We start from the raw sequence: 21,587 nt of genomic DNA, 5'->3' as shown, positions 1-21,587 counted from the left end.
TCCAGAAACCACGAGTCACCATCAGGTATCTGCCTTCATTGCTTTCTGAGCATCTATATTCCTGTAGATGTATATGATCGCCCAACATGTATCATTTTACAGCCTGATTGTCACTAAGTATATCGTGAACTTCTGCATATACCAGTGAACTTATTTCCACCACAGTTTGAACATCTGTACACTATTCCTTTGCGCTACTGCCCCATCCTTTCTCCAGCACCCTGAGGTTGGCCCTACAGGTTATATCACCTTTTCCCTGTTAAAAACAGTATTGCCAGGAACATTTTTCTACTAAGTCTTTGTGCATATCCTTCATTACTTCCTTAGGATAAATTCCTCCAAGTGAAATTTCTGAGATGCGAGGTGTTACTTGCTTTTTAAGGCTGGGGATTCCTATTGCCAGGTCATTCTCCAAAGGTGCCATTTCACTCTCCCAGGGTCTCGTGACACTGTGATCTTATGAATAAAGATGGTATGGATGGACACACACATGTGCACTATGTGCATACACGCTGATGCGGGCAAGCGCCATGGAGATGGGTGATGATGGGGAGACTCGGGTTTTGGAGGCTGAGAACCGGGACCAAGGACCTAGACCCGCCCCACCCCTGTGCTCCTGGTGGTGACCTCTCTCCGTGGCTCCCGTTAGAGGGTCGGCATTGATGCACCTGCACCGGGACCTCGGCCGCCAGGACGACCACAGCAAAGCGTCAGGCAGGCTTTATGGAAAAGTATTTCCCACTCCAGAAGACAATTTCTGTCTTTATTCAAGATCAGTACTGTAGCCATCAACCCTGGCAAGATGATGAGTTGGAAGTGTTTGGGGAACACTGTGCAAAAAGCCTGGTCATACCCGCTAACGGTCATAATTTCCAGAACTGATGCAGAAAGCAGAGGGTCCAGTCAGCCTTCCTTCCTTTTCTGTAGACCCCTCCCTCCTCCACCATTTATTAAACTTCTGTTTGGTCCAACACACTGGTTATGGAAGGGAAAGAATATTCCATCCGCTGTCGCTCCTTGTATTTTGGTCTCACCCTGGCATCTTTGACATCATTATTAGCACAAAAGGCAGTGAGGCTGTGCTGTGCTGGCTGTGCTGGGAGCACTTCCCTTTCCTTCTGTGAAGCACGTGGTGGTGAGAAGCCTTTCCTGTGTCTGTCGTGGGGAGAACTGGGCTTCCTCTGTGATTCCACATTTAATATCTGACTGCCTCAGATGACTCCTGGGTGCCCAGAGTGAGGCTGGAACATGTGGGGCCACTGATAACCCAGACCCAGCTGGTGGTCTAGGGGACGGCATGCTTAAGGGTCACCGTCGGTCGGAGCGTAACAGTCTGTACTGTCCGTTGAGAGCTCTCATAAGGGCCTCCTACCAGAGTGTGAACTTGCACAGTAACACGCTCAGCTACAGAGCTGAACTTCAGGCTTAAGCTGCCTCCCTGACCCCCTGACAAGGGGGGACACAGGTCGGCTCCACCCTGGGGTCCCCACCCCTGCAGGCTCAGCCCAGAAGCTCAGTGCTTAATCCTTTCTCAGAAACCTGGCATTCACACACTGGTCAGACCCCTTCCAGGCTTTCTCCACCCACCAGAAGCCCCAACCGGAGCTGGAGAAGCCACCCTTACGGGGCCATCTGTCCTCCCGCACTCCGATTCGTGGGTGAGCCCTCTGCTCTAGGGTTTTAGCCTTTCTGGGCTCAGAAGGACTTTTCTGTCTCCAGAACCTCAGCCCTTGCAATGGAGAGCCTAAGCCTTCCAGACGTTTTCCTCTACTGTGGTCTGAAAAAAATACCAATTCAGAAACTTGATTAATGGTTCTATCTGCTCCCACCATCCCTGAATCAGTGAACGACCCAGGCTGTGTGTAGGTGGGGGGGCCACAGGCAGTAGGAAAACTGGGGGAAAGGGGAGCTTTGATTATTCCCTCTGAAATTCATCTGCTGCATCGTTTAGAGCTTATCTCCCATTTTATGTTCTTACATTTCTCACGTGTGAATGTCTTGCCTCCTCACCTAAGTCGTGAGCTCCAGGGGAGAGCGTGTCTCCTCCCGCTTTGCAGTCCTCGGAAATATCAGCAGGACCGGCCACCTCACAGCTCCCGAGGAGCCCTGCGCTGGGGGTGCGGGGTGCTCGCTTCCTTTCTAGACCTGCCACTGACTAACCGGTCAACACAGACAAGTGACCTTTACTGGTCTGTGAAATGAGGGGCTGGACTAAGTGCCTCCCCCATCTCTACCTTTCTGGTCGCATCCAGGAAGCTCGCCTGGGCTGCAGATGGGCTGTAGAGTACACAGTTCAGGAAGCACGGGGACAAAGACCAGGAGCGTCTCAGGATCATATTCAAACTGGCAAAGCATTTGAACATTCTCTGCACTTGTGGCCATAGAGAATCCACAGGCTCCGCTTCCTGCCCTGCTGGTTTCTTCATGAGCAAGGTCAGGGCCAGAGGTCAGCCAACCTTTTCTGTGGCATTCAGGGTATTTTTCATAAACACCCAGGCAGGGTTTTTCCTAGAGCAGTTGTACTAGCTGTTCGGTGGTTGTCTGGTTTCTCAACATCCTGCCGGCATAAACTCCTTTGTAAAATCTGAGTTACCATCATTGTGAGGATTCCTCCCGCTAGCTCCAGTCTAAGACTGAGAGGCCTGGGGTCCCTTGGTGAACAAATCTTGGGACAGGTTTTAGTTACCAGACCTCCTCTTCTGTTTTGTTATGATATTTATGGTGATATTTTGCTCCTAAGATATATTTTACTTCTTAAAACAGATGAAAATCCTACTCCCGATGTTTGCAGGCCCTGCTGCGTCCTCTCCAGATCGGCAGCAGCTTGTTGAAGTCCTGGCTTCCTCAGGACGATTTTGCTGCTGATGAAAATGGACAAGCTATAGTATGGTTCAGAAACAGTAGAGATGACTAAGTGGAAAAAAGGGCTCTGTATAACATACTAGAGTCTCTTCAGTCATTTTATAAACCCTTAAACGTTCATATATGAAGTGTCTGTGTACGTTATCAAGCATTGGACTTGGTGTGCATCTGATCTGTGATACGTCTCATAAACTTTCAAAATCATTATAGACCAAAGGACTTAGGCACCTGTGTTTGTATGTTTGAGTGTTTCTAGCGGTATCTATCCCTTCTCAGACTAATGACACATTGACCCCCAGGTCCCCTTCCAGAATTTACATCAAGCTGTGCCATGATGCAGTGTCTTTGTCATCACTCTGATTGGAGTCTCGCCCTTGCTTCCCCCTCCTGTTCCTGTGCAGAGGTTTGTTTGATAATGAAGCTTAGAAATATGTTTAAAATTAAGGTGAAAGTCCCACTTCCAAGCGGAAGAAATGCAAGGTGTGTAAAGTAGGTGCCCTACTTCCTGTATGATTCCTTCCTCGATAATGTCCTGGGCCCAAGAATGTGAATCGCACGTCCAGATCCCTGACATTGTTTCTGCAACTTGATAGCGCAATCAAATAAGGAGAGTCACAGCAAAGCCGTGCTTTTTGCCAAAGCCCAAGAGCGCTTATGGCTCAGAAAGATTCCATGTTGCTCTCCCCTGTCAAATGAAGATACAAGTTTTGGCTTAACCACTTCAGCCAATACTCATTTTTCCATTACGGGAGAATTGAATGCAGGCTGAGAGAGGAGAACCTTTTAACCTGTATTATGAATGCAGTTTGGACCCCCTATGTCAGGAGCTGCATGTCACCTCATTGCCACCAGAGTCCCCCTATCCCAGCCCGGCACCGGACTATGACATCAGTGCAGGGCTGTACTGGGGTCAGCCTTGCCACTTCCACAACCCAGAGTCGTAGGTCAAAGGCCTTGTCAAAATCATAGAAGCACTAAGAGTTGAGAAAGTCTGAGGTTTTATCTCAAGTGTTGGCAGAGATAGAGGAGATTGCTTCAAATTTCTCATTAGTTCAGAGGTTTGAGGAACTTGTTTAAAAAGAGAGTTGTAAGAAAGGAGATGAAGGCAGGTTATTCATTGCATTCCCGATGAATAGACTCTCCCGGGAAGGAATCTGGGGGCCACTCTGAAAGCGTTTATTTCAGGCTCCCTGGGAAGCCCGTGCAGCTCCATGGGGCGAGGTGAGCCCTTGGGTGCAGTGGTTCTGCTCACGACTCTGGAGCCTCTTCCCTCCTGCTGTCCAACCGCGTCTTCCTTCGCAGCGTCACCCCGTGCCCGGGCATGTCCTTGCTGCCACCTGATCCACTGTCTCTTCTGGGTTTTATGCCACTTGATCATGTGGGTCTGTGTGATAGACCGAGTAGGGAGCCCCTGAACTGTTCAGTGCCACAGCGTGGGGCTTTAGAAATGCAAACGAGGAGTCTATTCACCCCCCTAAGGAGTTTGTTCCACTTTGTGCGCGTGAGGTTACGAGTCTTCACCCAAACTCCAGGACTGAATTCCCAGAACTGCAGCCTGCAAGCAGTCGCTGCCAGCCTCCTGGGGATTCTGGGGGGCGGAGGTGCTGGCAGTGTTTAGAGCAACAGAATGGTGTGTGCAAATTTATTCAGTCGATGGCAAATGCTTCTGGCTGCTGCCTTGGGAACCTCTCGTTATACCCACACTGCACATGGGTCTGTGCTCCTGTGCTCAGCTACCCAGCTTCATCTAAAGTGTTTGTTTGTGGACAATCTCCCCAACTAGATTTTAAGTTCTAGGAAGTCAGAAACTCTTATTCGTCACTGTATCCAACAGTGCCTGGCACACAGTAGATGCTCAGCAAACATGCCTTGAGAAAATAAATGAATTCTAGAATATTCTAGAAGGAGGTACCTGAACTTGCCATAGCCTGAGACTTGGCGTGGCATTCCCTTTGGAATGGACCTTCAACGAGGCACACCTGCTGCTGGGGAGGAAGCGCTGTGGGGCCGCGGCAGTTCGCCAGTTCTGGGAGGAAGGCCAGTCTGACGGGCACCGGACAGTTGGGGGCAGCACAGGCAAGGCTGGTGTGAAGCCCCAGATGCAGGGAATGTCAGGGAGGGGTCCCGGCAGGCAGTCTGAGGTAGCCGAGCGGGGAGCTCCAGCATCGGTCTCTAGGCAGAAGACCTCACCCCCTCCCACCGCACCAGACTCCAGCTTAGGACGTCCACGCGGGTCAGGGGCGCTAGAATCGGCCCATCCCGAGCTGAGTCTCCCTCCATTTTGCCTGAATGAGCTAAGCCACAGTTTCACAGCCCAGCCAAGCAGGCTGAGGCTCAGGGCAGGAAACCAACAGGATGGTCACAAAGAGGGTGGACTTGAGATGTGAGAAAGCACCGGGTAGGTGTGATCCAAGCAGGTGTGATCCAAGCAAGCGCCATCTGAGCAGGTGTGATCCCAAGGAGTACAGACAGCCTGCTCTGCACGGGCCAGGTGGCCAACCTTTGACAAGTCAGGTGGCATTTTACCTGCAAAATGGGGGTGAATAAACCTTTATCGTGGTGTTGCTTCAAAGGTTAAATGAGGTGTTTGTAAAGCTTTTGGAAGCTTTAGGTAGGTATGATCTGAGTAGGTATGATCTGAGCAGGCGCGATCCGAGCAGGTGTGACCCAAGCAGGTGCAATCCGAGCAGGTGTGATCCCATGGGCAAGAATCTTCCTTCTCTTGGGAAGCACAAACTAATTTGAAAGCTTTGCTGATATTTGTGAGTATATCACATGTGAGTGGCTCCTGTCCTCTGACCAGAGCCCAGAGGTCTGTCTGCTGCCCAGCCCTCTCCTGGTCTGTGGCTGACCCTGAGTGGACAGGTGCCCTTGGAGTTCCTCCAGGGAGATGTGTGATAGATGTGACGAAGCCCGAGCAGGCCCCCCAGTAGTGGCGTCTCTGCTCCTCCGGGAGGCAGGAGGCCTCCTGTGACCACTGCTCACATTGTCCTTCCCTCTAACACTTGGCTTACAAGCAGCCCCACAGAGGCAGACTTCACCTGGGGTGTGCATGAGCCTGGCACCCAGGGACCACCTGTAGCTGCCTGTGTGGCCCTTGGAGCCAGTCTGTTTCAGGGTCCCAGGCAGTGGGCACATGGTGGCGATGGCTGGAGCATACTAATGCCACCACTTTGTCTAGTCTCTCCTCTGGGCAGCATTTCCGCCTCTCGCTCTCCCTGGTCACGCAGGGCCGAGGCAGCTCCGGGGTCAGGTCCTCCTGGCTCATTCTTGGTGGCCTCCCAGGCTGCCTGGGTGAGCTGGGGCCTGGCCAAGGCCTTTCGCCTGCCCCCTGCTCTGAGACCGGGCATCTTGTCCTTTTGCAGAGCTGGAGACAGTTGCTCAGCTGTGCAGGCGTCAGCAAGGCCTCTGTTACTGCTCCCTGGGAAGCCTTTGTGTGGCCGCTGGGGAGGGAGGGCACCAGCCACCCTGACGACTGTCTCAGAGACTCAGGCGCCACCTTATCCGGGCCTCTGCCCGCCCAGGCCCCTCACACCCCTCTGCAGGCTCTGTGTCCCTCTTCAGCTTCTCTTTCATGGCCGCCTGCCTGCGGCACTGACCTGAGTGGCCCCCGAGGGCAGTGCTCAGATGTAGGGGCCTGGGCATGTGCCACCAGATTATTCATCCTCCGAGGCCCAGGGCCAGAAGAAAGAGAGGTAACTGGTGTCCAGGGCATGAAGTGGGGGGAAGGGCGGCTGAGAAGCAAGCCGGTCAGAGGCGGTGGGAGGGCAGTAGAGACAGGTGAGGTAGCCATTGCATGGCCAGAAGTGGATGGAGAGGGGAGCTGCTCATGCTGCTGTGAAACGAGTGCAGTGCGGAGTGAGCCACTCCCCGCAGGGCCGTGGGGCGGCTGCACACAGACTTCTTGGCAGGTCACTGCACCTCGTGGTGCCTCAGTCTCTGCTCTCTAAAATGGGGACAATAGCAGCCCCCCAGTGGGGTTGTTGTGAGGATTCAGTGGGGTCACAGTGTATGCATGGAGAAGTGCCTGCCCATGTGTCATGTGTGTGTCAGCTCACAAGGTCTCCTCATGCGCACTGCCCTGTGTACCACCTGGCAGGGTCGGGACCCTAATGCAACAGCCTGCCTGCTCTGGCCTCTTCTTTTCCCAAATACTCTTTCTCCTCTATACGGCCTTTCCTGCCCTCCCAGAAACCATCTACTTTTCACAAGTAAATGTCTTCATCCTCCAATTGCTCAAAGCTTTTCTGCCCCTTTCCATTTATATCAAGCAGGGATTAATATTTAGCAAAGTGACATCTCCACAGTGGGGAGGTCAAGGCCCTGTCTAAAAGGGAAATGTGTGCTTTACATGACTGTGGTACCTTCTCCAGTACTGGAGTTACTGACTGGTGGAAAATGTTCTTGGTTTGCATTTCCACTGTTTTTGTTTCAACTAAACATTTGCTAATGTCCAGTGAGACAGAAAGTAGCCAGGTAAGCAGGGGGGCAAGCAGAGGACCAGAACCATCCATGAATTCCGATTGTTCCTTAAGCAGTCATGATGGATTTTCAAACTCATCACTGTGGAGGTGCACACTTACCAGATAAGCCCGCCCAAGCCAGCCTATGATCTAAAGGTAACCGGGCCCTCCTTAAACTCGGCCCGTCACCTCAGCAACGCACAAGTCCAGCTGCCGACAGAACATCCCTCCTGGAAGCCACTGCACATCTGAAGCCAACACAGAAGCAAGCTCCTTAACTTCCCCACAAACCTGCTGCTGTCCCTCTATTTCCTACCTTGCAGTTAAGCATCAAATCTGACCCATTGCCTAAGCTAGAAACATCAAGGTACACTCCTCTCTCACTTTTCCTGCCCCCACCTGGAGGCCTGTGGGTTCCGAGGCCCTTTGCATGTCCCTCCTAATTAGCATGTGAATCTCTGCCTCTTCTGTGTACCACTGACTGCCTGCATCTGGAAGCCACCCCCAAACAGTGGCTTAAAACAACAGTCCTTTATATTTCCCATGTCCTGGGTCAGCTGATCTAAATCAGGGGCAGCTCGGTGGTTCTCACGGCATGCCTGGGGTTCTGAAGCTGGCTGCTGTAAGCTAGGGTGGCCCCGCTCCACGGATCTCTCGCCCTCCTTTCTGCACCAGGGAGCCAGCTCAAGCATGTCCTTCTCATGGAAATGGCAGCACAAGAAGACAGGTCAAAACACATGTCATTGTTGCGTCTTGGTATCGGCCAAAGCTGGGCACATGGTCTGATGCAAAATCAAAGGGTAGGGAAATGCACTTCACCCACCGAGTGGGAGGAACCAGAGTCGTGTTGCAAGGAGCAAGGGTGCAGGGCAGGATGGAGAGCCAGGGCTGGCAGTGCTGCCTCCCCCACTGCCAGGGGCGTGCCATCTCTTGTTGAGACTGTTCCCTCATCTTCTGACTTTGCCTCCCCCTGACTTGATTCTAACATCACTGTAATAACATTTTCCACTGTCCCTTATCACTGCCAAGTCGATCTGAACCCTCTACAACTTGGCTGCAATCCGTTTTTCCTGCTACATCTGTTATCTTGTCAGAGTTACTCACCACCCCCTTCCAAATGTGCTTGTTTTTTGCACATTTCTGGGCCTTCAGAGACAGCCTTCCCTCTGACCTCCCCCGCATGTGCAGTTATTATAAGATGTTTCCCCTTCAGGACCCAGTCCCCAGGGAGCCTCCTCCAGAAGGCCCTCTCACAGGCCTTCGGAGGAAAGGCGCGCCTTCGTTGTGTGCGGTAGTAAAGCAGAAGTGCATGTGCTCACGTCTAACTTATGCAAATTCAGCAGCACTTGCTCGGCCACGAGGTCTGGGGGCCGCGGGGTGGGATGTGGAGAGGTAAGCAAGCCCGCCCACCGTTCTACTCTGCGATCACGGGAGTGCTGAGGCTCGACTTTGCCCTCAGTCATCGCAGGTTCCAGAAGCCTCTGAAGCCTCTCAAGCTCCCAGAAGCCCCTTGCCGAGTGAAACGCACAGCCTGCCGGGGTTGGGGGCTAGTGTCTAACAATACAGGGCCCTTCTTTACCACACAAGCCAGGCAGCAGCCCTGATACTTCAGCTGGTGCTCCACCAGAGGAACCTTGGCTGCTGTCTTGTTCGAGGCACTGCCTCCAGCCCTGGACTGCAAGTGCCAGGAGCCTGCAGTGGTAACATTAGCTACAGGTAACTTTTACCACAGGGCGATTTTAAAATCCATCCCTTGCTAACATGCTACCTGTGTGTCCTATGGGCATATGTCAGATTGAATTCACATTTTTTGCCTGTGTTCCCCAAGTAAATCATGCTGTTCTCATTTGTGGCTCTCGGTCCCTGAGAGGGCACTGCCTGCGGTGGTGCAGGTCGCACAAGGCTGGGCTCTGTGGGTCGCTGCCCACACCCAAGCCCACGCACAGGGCCTCCTGTGGCACTCGGCAGCGCCCGCGTCCTCGTCTTCCCCGTGCCCCGGGCGTTTGATTGTTCAGGAAATGTGGGAATGAGTAAGTGCCAGACTCACGTCCCCAAGTGAGGTGTCTTACAGGCGGAACTGGGGTGCAAATTCAGACCGGTTTTGACCCCACAAAGTTAAAGCCATGTTATTACAGGGGCGCATGATGAGAAGAGCAAGTAGAAAGGATTCCATAAATGTTTGTTAAATGAATGAATGAAACAGACCCAGGGCCAAGCAGAGGCGGGCAGAGGGGCAGGGACCGTGTCTGGGGCCAGACTCTGCGTGACCTCAGGACAGTGAGTGGTGTAGTTGGATACCTGCCGCATCTCAGATGGAGCTGCCACCCCCTCCAGATGGGCGAGACCGGCCTCCCGCTGCCCAGCAGGGTGTCCTCCCCCGTCGACGGCACCCGATCGCCGCCGACACTGACACTCCAGCTTGGGAGCCACTCTGCGCAGCCCGTCAGGGTCTGGCTGCCGGGTGTCGCTGCACGCGTTTTCGCACGCGAGCTTGGGGTCCCAGCCATAAGGCCCTGGAGGCAGTTCGGTTAGCCGTCCCCGGGGGCACCCCCTGACGCGGGCGCCGTGTTCTGTGCTCCCAGGTGAGCTCTCGGCGGGGGAGGCGCAGGACCCGTTCCTGGTGAGCGCGCACATCATCTCGGACCCGGGGGCCTCGCAGCCCCTGCAGCAGGCGGTGGACGGGCTGCTGGCCTGGGTGCACCCCGGCCTCCCGCTGTTCCGGGTCTCCGAGCGGAGGGCGCCCTGGCGGCGGCGGAAGGCCCCCCGGGCGGCGCAGCCTGCGCTGGCCGTGGTGCTGTTCCTGCGCGAGGCGGGCGGCCAGGAGCCCATCCTGCGGGCGCACCGCGCGCTGCAGCGGCCGCCCTGGCGCCACCACCACGCGGAGCGCGCGCCGGGCGGGCTGCGGCCCTACCTGCCCTGCAGCCAGGACTTCTTCTCGCTGGGCCCCGGGACGCCGCTGTGGGCCGTGCGGCCCGTGCACTACGGCAGGGAGGCCGTGCGCTTCACCGTCTACTGTCGCCACGACAGCTACGCGGACGCGCTGGGCCTCTACGGGCTCATCCTCGGGCGGCGCCCCAGCCAGAGGAAGGCGGACTTCTGCGTCTTCCCCGTGTTCTCGGGGCCGGCCGCCGACGTCCAGTTCTCCCTGAAGAGGCTGCCCTGCGGCCAGGCGCCGGCGCCCGCCGACTCGTGCGTCCTGGAGTTCCGCGTCGGGGACCTGGGCGAGCTGGTGCCGCGCCTGCCCAGGCCCTGCAGCCCCATCAGCGCGGGCCGCTGGCAGACGGAGGACCACGACGGCAACAGGATCCTCCTGCAGGTACCTGGGCGCGGGCGGGTGAGCTCCGCGTCCCCCAGGCCCTCGCCCTGGGCCTCGGGCCTCTCCACGACCCCTGGCGCCCTGGCCGCCTTCCCAGCTCCCGCCCCTCGCCCCTCGGGGGTCTGCCGGTACCGTCCGCCCCCCCAGAGGAGCTTCAGGAAATCCCCCCCACCCAACATGCCATAGGGAATGTGCCTGGTTTCCCCCTCCCTGTGGTGCCCCCCCTCTGTCCGCCACCCTTCTTCTGCCCGCAGTCGGTTAAAATTCAGTCATCACTTGAACAATGACGTTCTCATCAAGTGTTGATGCCTTTGGGCCTCTGGTTTCTCTAAGCTCCGGGACGGTGACTGGACACATTTTGAGGAGGTGGGGGCCATGCACGCCCTGCCCCTTCTGTGGGACCTCTCCAGCCTCCTGTCCTCCAATGTTTGTCTGACACTCTTTCCAGATCACTACTTACACCCCGGAATTCAAGATTCATATCCATCAAAGAACACCCCACACCTCTCCCTGCCTGATTAACTCTTTCCAAACCCGCGCTTTCTTGAGTTAACACATAGGTCATTTCCAGGTATATAGAACTTTGTTTTTCTGCGAAGCCTCTTGCTCCGGTGCCTGTTTCACACGTGGCTGCCTGAAAGGAGAACGTCGGCGGCGAATTTAGGGGCAGTGTCCTGAAAGGTGCACGCTGTAGTGACTTGACTCGCAGGTGAAGTTTCATAGTTTTTGCTGCTTTGGGCGTTGAACTCATAACTATAATCCACGTATTACAAAGTGAAGTGAGAACTTGGTGCCTGTCAGCTAAGTGGTTAGAACTTGTCAGGCCATATTGCTCAAGTCAGAAAGGTCACCTTGAGATGTTTAATATTTATAAGATCAAGATCATTTCCGGATTTCCCTTTGAACTGTGCAAATAAGAAACAATAGTGCTTTATTATTTAGTGAACTGAAGTCAGGTAGTATTTGCTCCAGATCCCTTCTGAAATGTGAGGAAAAAAAAAAATCCTCATGTGTTTGGAGACTGTCAGTTCTGTCTGTAAAATGTAATGCATTTGAATAAGTAAAAATTAATGGACAGATTTTGTTTACACTAAAAGACCCAAATGAATGATTGTTTTGGAAGGAACTTACTCTGCGCCGTATTAGAATATTTTTGAGTTAGCACATCAAAGTGTGAAAAGAGTAAGAAAAAGATTTGTACCTTGGGTCTCAGGAATGCAGGCCGTTGTTCAACATAGGGACGTGTCAAGGAATTAAATTAATGTGGGCAGAAGTGACAAACAGCCCCTCCTAATTCCTGACTGTGGCTGTTTGAACAGGCTACCGTGGCTGGGTCACAGTGAGAGGCAGGCTTCTGTTCTAGTAGGACATGTACCCACCCATCTCTTTAAGTCCCAGTTAAAGTAAAAATTTATGTTTAAGTCTTTAGAAAAATTAACATATTTGGGTCCTGGGGAGAGAGACACAGCTGAGAGTACCTTTGCCACATTCACCTTCGTGTATGTTGTCCAAGTTCATTTCCAACCATATTTTTTAATATAAATGTCTTTTATTCATTTGGGTGGAATTATGCACTGAAGGTAATCTTCGTTGGGTAGTTTTTAGTTGCTTTGTGAAAACATAGATTGCATTTTATTTCCTCATCCTGCTCCACTGACTTAACATTCCACATTTCAGAGACCTCCGTCCCCCATGAATTCCTTAAGAGGAGAAATGCTGAGAGGTTTTGTTACGGGAGATACGCAGCCTCTTAGAAAAATTTGGAATTGTTTTTTACCAAGACCTGATAAGGTGGCAGGTCCCTCCTCCTGAAATGCATCTCTCCTTTCTCGGCTTCAGGGGGGAGGGCGGCAGGGGGCTGCGGTGGGGAATTGCCAGCATCAGCCGTTGTCTGAGATCCTCTGGAAAATGCATCTTAGAAATTTGTGCCTAGGCTTGATGATACCAAACCACAGCTTTCTGGAGTCAAGGACCATGTTTTAAGAATCTTTCCACATCCCCTAGAATGAAAACCATCCTGGTGCTTTGAACATAGTGGGTTCTCTTCATGTTTTTCTTGACTTTTTATTGAAGAATTGTATAAATAATATACGTACAGAAAAGTGCACGTCTTAAGTATAATACGGCTCAGTGAACTTTCACAAGTTGAACATATGTGTAAGCAATGCCCAGATGAAAAGACAGAACAAAGCAGAAATAGAGAAGGCTTGTCCTCCCCTGCCCCCGGGACCCCCTCCCCCTAAGCGAGTATATTCACAAAATGGGGGAAGAAGTACCTAGTCAAAAAAAGTGGGAATGCGGCTATGTTTTCCTTTTTTTGGTACTTAAAACAACATCTCACATTTTCTTAAAAGGATTTAAGAGGCTGACAAAGATATATACCGCACAAGAAGATTAATAAAAATAATTAGATGCTAGAGGCACTTGGAGTAGGGGAAGAATATTGGTAGGAAAGTGAGACGAAGCAAGCACGGCATCCGAGCACAGGCAGTTTTCCGTGTGCATCTAAACGTGTGACCGTTTACATTTAGACTGTAACGTATTTGAAACTAAAAGTTCAGTTCCTCAGCCTCGCTCACCACATTCCCAGTGCCCACACGGGGCTGGGGGCTACAGACCCGGAAAGTCTTCATCAGCACAGAACGTTCTGTGGGGCAGCGTTCTCTCAGAAACGGGCCCCAGTTGGACTCGAGTTTCCCAGCAGCACAAGCCAACTGGGAGTCGCGCATCACTACGATTTGGAGCCGCAGGCGAGAGTGAGCCATGCCTCGGCGGGGGGCACCCTGGGCCCTGGGGGTGGTGCCCCGCCCTCTCCTGTCCTGGAGGCATCAGCAGCCTGCTCTCATCTGCCCTCATCTGCCCTCTGGAACGACTGCAGCAGGTTCCCCAAGGCGCCTCTGCAGGGGCTGTGTGGCCCTGCCTGCCCCTGCTGGGGACTGGCTTGATCCCATCCACCTTCAGGGGATCCCCCAAAATTCCTTTCTGTCAGCCACGCTTTCGGCAGAGAGTGGATGACAGTGAGCTTGGCGTTTTATTCCCAGCCCAGTGCCTGGGGTACCCCTCTTCCTGTAGCTGGTAGGGATGGAGGCCTGTGTCCAGTGGCTCAGCCCATCTGCCCTGTGTGCTGACATCTTCGGGCGCTCAGAGGAGCCTGGCCAGGACACAGGCCTGACAGGGCCTGCCCATGCCACCCCATGGGAGTCCAAGCCAGTTTCCCCCAGTGGCAGCAGACCCAGGCTCCCCTGTACTCTGCTCTCCTCGCCGCCCCTCCCTCCGCGCCAGCACCCTTGGCCTGCCGCTGACCCTCCGGACACCCTCTGCCTGCCCCTGCGGCCTCGCCCCTCGGGCCCGCACCCCGAGTCCCCTCACGATCCCCCACTTTCCTTTTCTGTCCCCTGGTAACAAGGTGCAGAGGGACTGGCGCACAGGCTTGTCTGTCCCCCTGCAGCATGTGAGCACCTCGGGGCAGGGGCTGCGTCTTTGTGGCCCACTGCTGTCCCCAGAGCCTCTGCTGTCCGGCAGGTGTGACCAGCGTCAGGAGGAATACAGAGGGGAAGGCAGGGCAGAGGTGGGTGGTGGTGGGCCACCTCGGGCATGCCCAGCGGGGGTGGGCGGAGCAGTGCCAAGCCAGGTTTGTGGTTAGGAGGTGGTGGGAGGCAGGGACGGAGAGTGAGGAGGGCCCGGAGGAGGAGAGCCCGACAGGGGCGCTTGGGGGTCACTACCCGGGCTGTGCTGACTGCTGGTGACTGAATGGGACTTCAGCCGCTGGACACAGGGTGGGCGACAAAGGGAAAGTGTGGTGGCCTCTGGTGGCCCCTCCCCGCCCTCCCCCAGGCTGGAGGCCCCGCGGGCCGCCCTCTCTCCCGGGCAGAGGACGGAGGCCAGGCTGACAGAGGTCCTTCCCACTCTGCCCCTCCATCTGGGAGGGCCTTCGGAACCCCACCTGCCAAGGCCCATCAGGGGACCGCGATTCCCGGTGCAGCCAAGGGCATGAGGCGGGACTCACAGACCCACGGGCTCCTGCCCTTGTGCAGACCCAGCAGGGCCCAGACCTCCCGCCACCACAGCTTCTCAGACTTCAGCAGACCGAAGCCACAGGCGCGTGGGGCCCAGAGGCCCAGGGCAGGGCCTGCGATCCTGCGTCTCTAACCAGCTCATGTGGCGCCCTCTCTGCATGTCCACGTGGCACAGCTGCCCTCAGGAGGACCCGGCTGGCACTTCCTGTGTGGCCACCACCACCTGGTGCACAGCTACTTGTTGAAGCTTTGTAACTGCACCTGGCAGCAGGCGAGGGCCAGACCACCAAGGGGCGCCTCTCAATACTGGGTGCTCATTTCACAGCATACACGTATATTGAACCATCTTGTACGCCTGAAATTAATGTGATTTTATGTCAATTGCACATCAATTTTTTAAATAAAAAGGAGGACAAGTCACAAGGGATATTTGGAGAGTAGGGAGAGCTTCCTGAACCCTCTTATCCCAGCCCCAACCCCAGCCTGATGTCCAGGGCACAGAAGAAACTGCTGTTTTCAGTCACTGTTAGCGTATAAACATGCAAGTGAGTTCTGGGTGTTAATTGTGTATCCTGTGACTTTGCTGTGTTCATTTATTTGTTCTAACAGTTTTTTAGTGGAGTCTTTTGGATTTTTTACTGAGGAATTACTGACATTCAGCCTGTGAGTGTCCTTAAAGCTTAAGAGTCTCTTATAGGCAGCATATAGATGGGTCTTATTTGTTGTTTTATCCGTTCATCTATTCTGTGTCTTTTAGTTGGAGAATTTAGTCTGTTTACATGTAAAGTGATTACAGAGAGCTGAGGACTTATTATCACTACTTTGTTCATTGTTTCCCAATTGTTTAATAGTTCTTTAGTTCCTCTCTTCCTCTCTCTTGCTCTCTGTCTTTGTGAGTGTTTTTTGTAGCAGTTTGCTTTGATTCTTTTCTCTGTATCACTTGTATATCTATTATAATCATTGCTCTCTGGTTACCATGTGACTTTCATAATACATCTTATAACCACTATTTTAAGATGATAACAACTTTAACTTCAGTCGCATTATAAATCTACCCATTTATCTGCCTACCTCCAATTTTTATTAATGTCCCAATTTACATCTTTTTATATCGTGTCCATTAACACAGTATTATAGTTATTCTTATTTTCAACACTTTTGTCTCAACCTATATACTCGATTTCAAAGTGATTCATGCACAACCATTGCAGTATTAGAGTATTTTGAATTTGACTGTATATTCACTAATTTACCAGTGAATTTTAAGCTTTCATATGTTTTCATGTCACTAATTAGCCGCCTTCTGTTGCAGCCTGAAGAGCTCCCTTAACATTTCCTGTTGGGCAGGCACGGTGGTGATAAATTCCCTGTGCCATTGTTTGTGTGGTAAGGGCTTTGTCTCCTGTTTTGTTTCCACGTGATGGCTTTGCCGAGTACGGTGTTCTTGGATGAGTTTCCTCCTGCAGCACTTTGTACCATCCCACCCTCCCCTGGCCTGCATGTTTCTTCTGATAAATTTTTTGAGTGCCTTCTCGGGCTTCACTCACCTGTGATGACTCTTTTTTCTCTTCCTCTTTCAAGATTCTCTTTGATTGTTGAGAGACTGACTATGATGCGTCTCAGTGAAATCTCCTTGGGTATCTCTGAGGTTCCTGTACCTGGATGGCCATATCGCTCCCCAGACTTGGGAGGTTTTCCGCCATTTTCTCCCTCCCTCCTCCTCCCAGGACCCCCAAGATGAAGACACTGTTCCTTCTGATCATGTCCCCATTCACACAGGCCTTCCTCTCTCTTCCATTCCGGTTCCAGAAACAGGATTCTTGCTGAAGTTGTTGCTGATCATTTCAGTGCTGTTTCTAAGCTCTGTTCATCAAACAGTGGCAAGGAATATTTCTCTTTTGAAATTCCTTAAATTGAACAAATTCTAATGATGCTTTGTTAATTTAAAAATCAGTTCCCTCTGTTTTATAGTGAATGGCAGGGTAATTCGTAAATCATACTGTAAATATTCTGGAAAAAATGCAATACTTATACAAAGAGGAAGTGTTGTTTTTCAGCTTTACAGGTTCGGCTGCCAGGTCTGTCGGCCTCAGCTCCCAGTCCCCAGGCCTGTGACCTCGAGTTTCTGGGTGGTTCCTCCCTGAACGGATGGCTTTTTAACGTACAGCCAATCAGCGGCCTGGTTGTTTCCTAGCAGTTGCAGGTCCTCACAGTTCCTTTCTATTTAGAATCTTCTGTGATTCTTGACACTTTCTCCCAAGAGCTACTACAAATGCTAAACAGGGCTGCTCCCTGGGGCGCCCCTCAGACAGTTCTTGGCTTGAAAGTTTTCTTATCAGTAGATGTTGCTACTGTTTTCCAGTATTACCAAAGTTCTCATGATTTTTTATTTTCATCTTATCAAAACCAAATAATAACTGTTGGATTTGTGATTTAGGAGAGAGATGTGTGTGTGTGTGCATGCACATGCGTAAGATTACCCTAAAACTCCCTTCATAATAAGCAATTTTAGAAGATATTTTTATCTCAAATGTTTACATGTATTCATTTACTCATTCAGTAGAGATTTAAGTGCCTATTATATGCAAATATGGATATTTGTTTAAATACGTAAGTGCAAGCTCTAGAAGTCAATCAACCCAGTTGTTAAAAACCTTATAGCACAAAGTAAACATTGTACGATTAACCCAATTCCTATAAATACATATATGCACATTTCTGCAAAATGTCTCTGTTTATTATAGCTATTGGTAAGTTTCGCTTCAACTGAGGACAGACTTAAAAATAGTGCCTTTATACAACTTCATCAAAAACAATAAATTACCTAGGAATAAACCTAATCAAGGAGGTGAAAGACCTAGACCCTGAAAACTACTCATGAGAGAAAAGACACTCATGAGAGAAATTAAAGAGGACACAAATAAATGGAAATACATCCCATGCTCATGGATAGGAAGAATTAATATTGTCAAAATGGCCATCGTGCCTAAAACAATCTACAGATTCAATGCAATCCCTATCAAAATACCAACAGCATTCTTCAACAAACTAGAACAAATAGTTCTAAAATTCATATGGAACCACAAAAGACACTGAATAGCCAAAGCAATCCTGAGAAGGAAGAATAAAGCTGGGGGGATCTCGTTCCCCAACTTCAAGCTCTACTACAAAGCCACAGTAATCAAAACAATTTGGTACTGGCACAAGAACAGACCCATAGATTAATGGAACAGAGTAAGGAGCCCAGATATAAACCCAAGGCCAATTAATATACAATAAAGGAGTCATGGATATGCAATGGGGAAATGACAGCCTCTTCAACAACTGGTGTTGGCAAAGCTGGGCAGCTACATGTAAGGGAATAAAACTGGATTACTGTCTAGAAGAAAACTCAAAATGGATCAAAGACCTGAACATAAGACATTGAATCATAAAACTCTTAGAAGAAAACATAGGCAAAATTCTCTGTACATAAACATGAACAACTTTTTCCTGACCACATCTCAGGCAAGGAAAATAAAAGCAAAAATAAACAAATGGGACTGCATCAAACTAAAAAGCTTCTGTACAGCAAAGGACACCATCAGTAGAACAAAAAGGCATCCTACAGTATGGGAGAATAGATCCATAAATGACATGTCCAATAAGGGGTTAACATCCAAAATATACAAAGAGCTCATATGCCTCAACACCCAAAAAGCAAATAACCTGATTAGAAAATGGGCAGAGGATATGAACAGACACTTCTCCAAAGAAGAAATTCAGATGGTGAACAGGGACATGAAAAGATGCTCCACATCACTAATTTTCAGGAAAATGCAAATTAAAACCACAATGAGATATCACCTCACCCCAGTTAGGATGGCCAACATCGAAAAGACAAGGAACAACAAATGCTGGTAAGGATGTGGAGAAAGGGGAACCCTCCTACACTGCTGGTGGGAATGTAAATTACTTTAACCATTGTGGAAAGCAATATGGAGTTTCCTCAAAAAGCTCAAAATAGAAATACCATTTGACTCAGGAATCCCACTCCTAGGAATTTACTCAAAGAAAATAAGATACCAGATTCAAAAAGACATGTGCACCCCTACATTTATCACAGCACTATTTACAATAGCCAAAATCTGGAAGCAACCTAAGTGTCCATCAATAGATGAATGGATAAAGAAGATATGGCAGATATACACAATGGAATATTATTCAGCCATAAAAAGAAAAGTCCTCCCATTTGCAACAACATGGATGTATCTAGAGGGTATTATGCGCAGTGAAATAAGCCAGGCAGAGAAAGACAAATACCATATGATTTCACTTATTTGTGGAATCTAAAAACAAAACAAAACAGAAGAAACAAAACATCAGTAGACTCATAGACACTGAGAAGGGACGGTGGTTGCCAAGGGGGAGGAGTTGGGACAGGTGGGGGTGGGGGATAAAGGGGCACAATAATTTGCAATCACAATATAAGCTGGGCACAGGGCTGGTAGTACAGCACGGAGAATACAGTTAATGATTCTGCAACATCTTATTACATTGATAGATAATAACTGCACTAGAGGGGGTGAGGATTTAATAATACGGGTAACTGCTGAACCATTGTGTCATATATTTGGAACCAACATAAGATCGTATATCAACGATACTTTAGTAAAAACAAAAAAGACAATGTAGGCTTTGCCTGGAGGTAGTATTCTTAGTTGGGGTATGAAAACTACCCACTAAAGTTTCTTTAGAAAAAAATCTGATTTCTCTTGTGAGCCCATAGCCAATGCCCCTAATTCTCATCCGTCCCTGGGTCAAAAGGCCACTTCTGGCTCGTTACCCAGCAGACGATGCCACACTGGTTGTGTTTCTGCCAAGGACAGAACAAGAGGAAGCGAAAGGAAGAGGGGAGTGAGGGGCAGACGCGCCTGCCCGGCCGGGGACAGCCCGCAAGACGCAGCCCAGGGTGCCTGGTCCCGGGGGGCAGCAGCGCCTCTACCAGGGCCTCTGTCCGCGTGCTGGGGGACGAGCCTGCGGACACCAGAGTCTCACGCAGCTGCTGTGGCTCACACCGCTCTGCCGCCCCACCTACCTGCAAACTGCCTGTGCTCAGAGTTGCATGAGAAACTCAAGGGTCAGTCCCTGTATTTCAGTTTGTGGTGACTTCAGGGACGGAGCCCGATCTCCCTGTCTGGTTGGCTAAGCAGAACCATTTACGTGTGGCTCTGCTGCTCTTGGAGAAAGTTCAGAAATACCGAGGAACAGCACTGCTGGGTTCCGGCGAGTCAGCCGGCCTGCGCCGCTCCGGAGGGAAGAGGCAGGAGGCTGCTGCGGACGGAGGGGCCCCAGGGGCAGCGGGGCCGGCAGAGGAGGGAGGCGTCCCGGGAGGGGAGCGCGCGGCGCCGGTCCCCTTGGCAGAAGCCCCCCAGGGAGTTTCCTAAAACAGCTCTGATGATTCATGCTCCCGGTCGAGTCAGACAGACAAGGGAAGCCAGAAACAGCGCAGCCACCAGGGGACGGGCACAGAAGGAGGCGCCATCCCTCGCTCTGCGACCCTGAGGATGGACAAGGCCCTGCTTTTAGAAGCTGGCTGCCCCACCTGCAGGCTGAGCCGGAGGACGAGTCCCCCAGATCTCACATGCACCTCGGCCCTGGGCCAGGCGGAGGCTGGGGATGTGGAGGCTGCCAGCCCCCCTCCTCCGAGCCTGTGCCCCCAGATCCTGCCACTGACGCCAGCCACCACGGTGCCGGCTGGACTCCTGGCACAGGCATGTGTGGGCACCCATCCAGTGAAGGGACACCTCTCTTTGAGGCAGCAGAACTTAGGGTTTTCTGATCCTGCCTTCATGATCTGGTAGAAACAGGACACACATGTCAGTTCCTGTTAAACAAGCACAGTGAAGAAAACCTCTGCAAAACCATGTATTTGTCCTCTGCCAGTTCCTGATTTTTAAGTCGAAAATAACACCATCTGTCTCAGGTGTCCCCTAGCAGGTCCTTGCATGGGACCCTGGGAGCAATCGCAGAACCTTCCCTTCTCAGGCAGACTGAGCCTGCACGCGTGCTCCCCGAGTGAGACCCCGGAGATGGGGGTCACAGGGTGGTGCCTGCACCCAGGTGAGAAATGGCACCAGGGCACCCGGGGAACTGGCCCTTGGGAGAAACAGGATAGGCATCTAACAAACGGACATCATGCCCTCCTGGAAGCAGCCCCCATGCCCAAGGGCTGGCTTCTCTGAAGAGCCTCATTATTTACTTTCTCTCTTATTTAGCCAAATTCAAATGATGGAGGTTTTTCTCTCCAACAGCCACCAAGCTTGGCACCTCTCGGGCTCCCTGGGCCTCTGCTGCTGCTCCTGACCCTGTCCTGACCCTGTGAGTCTTCATGCTTAAGCTCCTGTTGCTTGTCAGGCCTGGGCAGGGTCTCCCCAGGGAGCACAGAGCCTCGCAGAGAAGACCAGTTGTTCACGGGAGCAGGGCAGATGGAGCCAGGAGGGTCGGCCGGGAGTCTGGGGGACTCCGAGCGCAGAGCCACAGGCCCTGGGGAACGGGTCTCCGCACAGGGAGCCGGCTCGGCTCAGAACCTCCCTTGTCATCTTCGGCTATGTCCCCCCGACAAAATGTGGAGCTGCCCCAGACTGAAGTGCCATGGCGAGAATGGCCTTGTGGAGTCTGGCCTCAAGAAGACCCGCACTTAACCGTCAAAACTTGTACCACAAGCATTTTGCATCATATTCTTTGAGGATCTATATTCAGACCATCAGAAATCCTAATTGCTGTACTTCCCCTTCAGCTCCTTAAGCCACCCTTAGGACACCTTGAGAATTTCAACATGCTGTACCGAGCCCAAGGGGCAGGAAAAGGGTCCTCAGATCATGGAGATGGATGGACAGACGGACACGCACACACAGTCCAAGCAGGAAGTACGGACTGAGGATCAAGGAG

General features: G+C 51.6%; 1 protein-coding gene across 2 annotated transcripts in view; it reads left to right on the top strand.

The window, feature by feature from the left end:
* FAM124A (family with sequence similarity 124 member A) overlaps nucleotides 1–21,587 on the top strand; it is a 36,759-nt gene that overhangs the window by 8,845 nt on the left and 6,327 nt on the right. The window contains exons 3-4 of one of the 2 annotated variants that reach the window (XM_037011610.2): nucleotides 9,908–10,641; nucleotides 11,213–11,350. In XM_037011610.2, the coding sequence (XP_036867505.2) occupies nucleotides 9,908–10,641; nucleotides 11,213–11,305 (827 nt within the window). In that variant the 3' untranslated portion in view covers nucleotides 11,306–11,350. The remainder of the gene's footprint in view (nucleotides 1–9,907; nucleotides 10,642–11,212; nucleotides 11,351–21,587) is intronic. The other variant, XM_037011597.2, reaches the window with a different exon arrangement.

This window comes from Manis javanica, chromosome 1 (genome assembly GCF_040802235.1).
Source record: "Manis javanica isolate MJ-LG chromosome 1, MJ_LKY, whole genome shotgun sequence".
NCBI lineage: Eukaryota > Metazoa > Chordata > Mammalia > Pholidota > Manidae > Manis > Manis javanica.
This window is presented reverse-complemented; position numbering and strand designations above follow the sequence as displayed.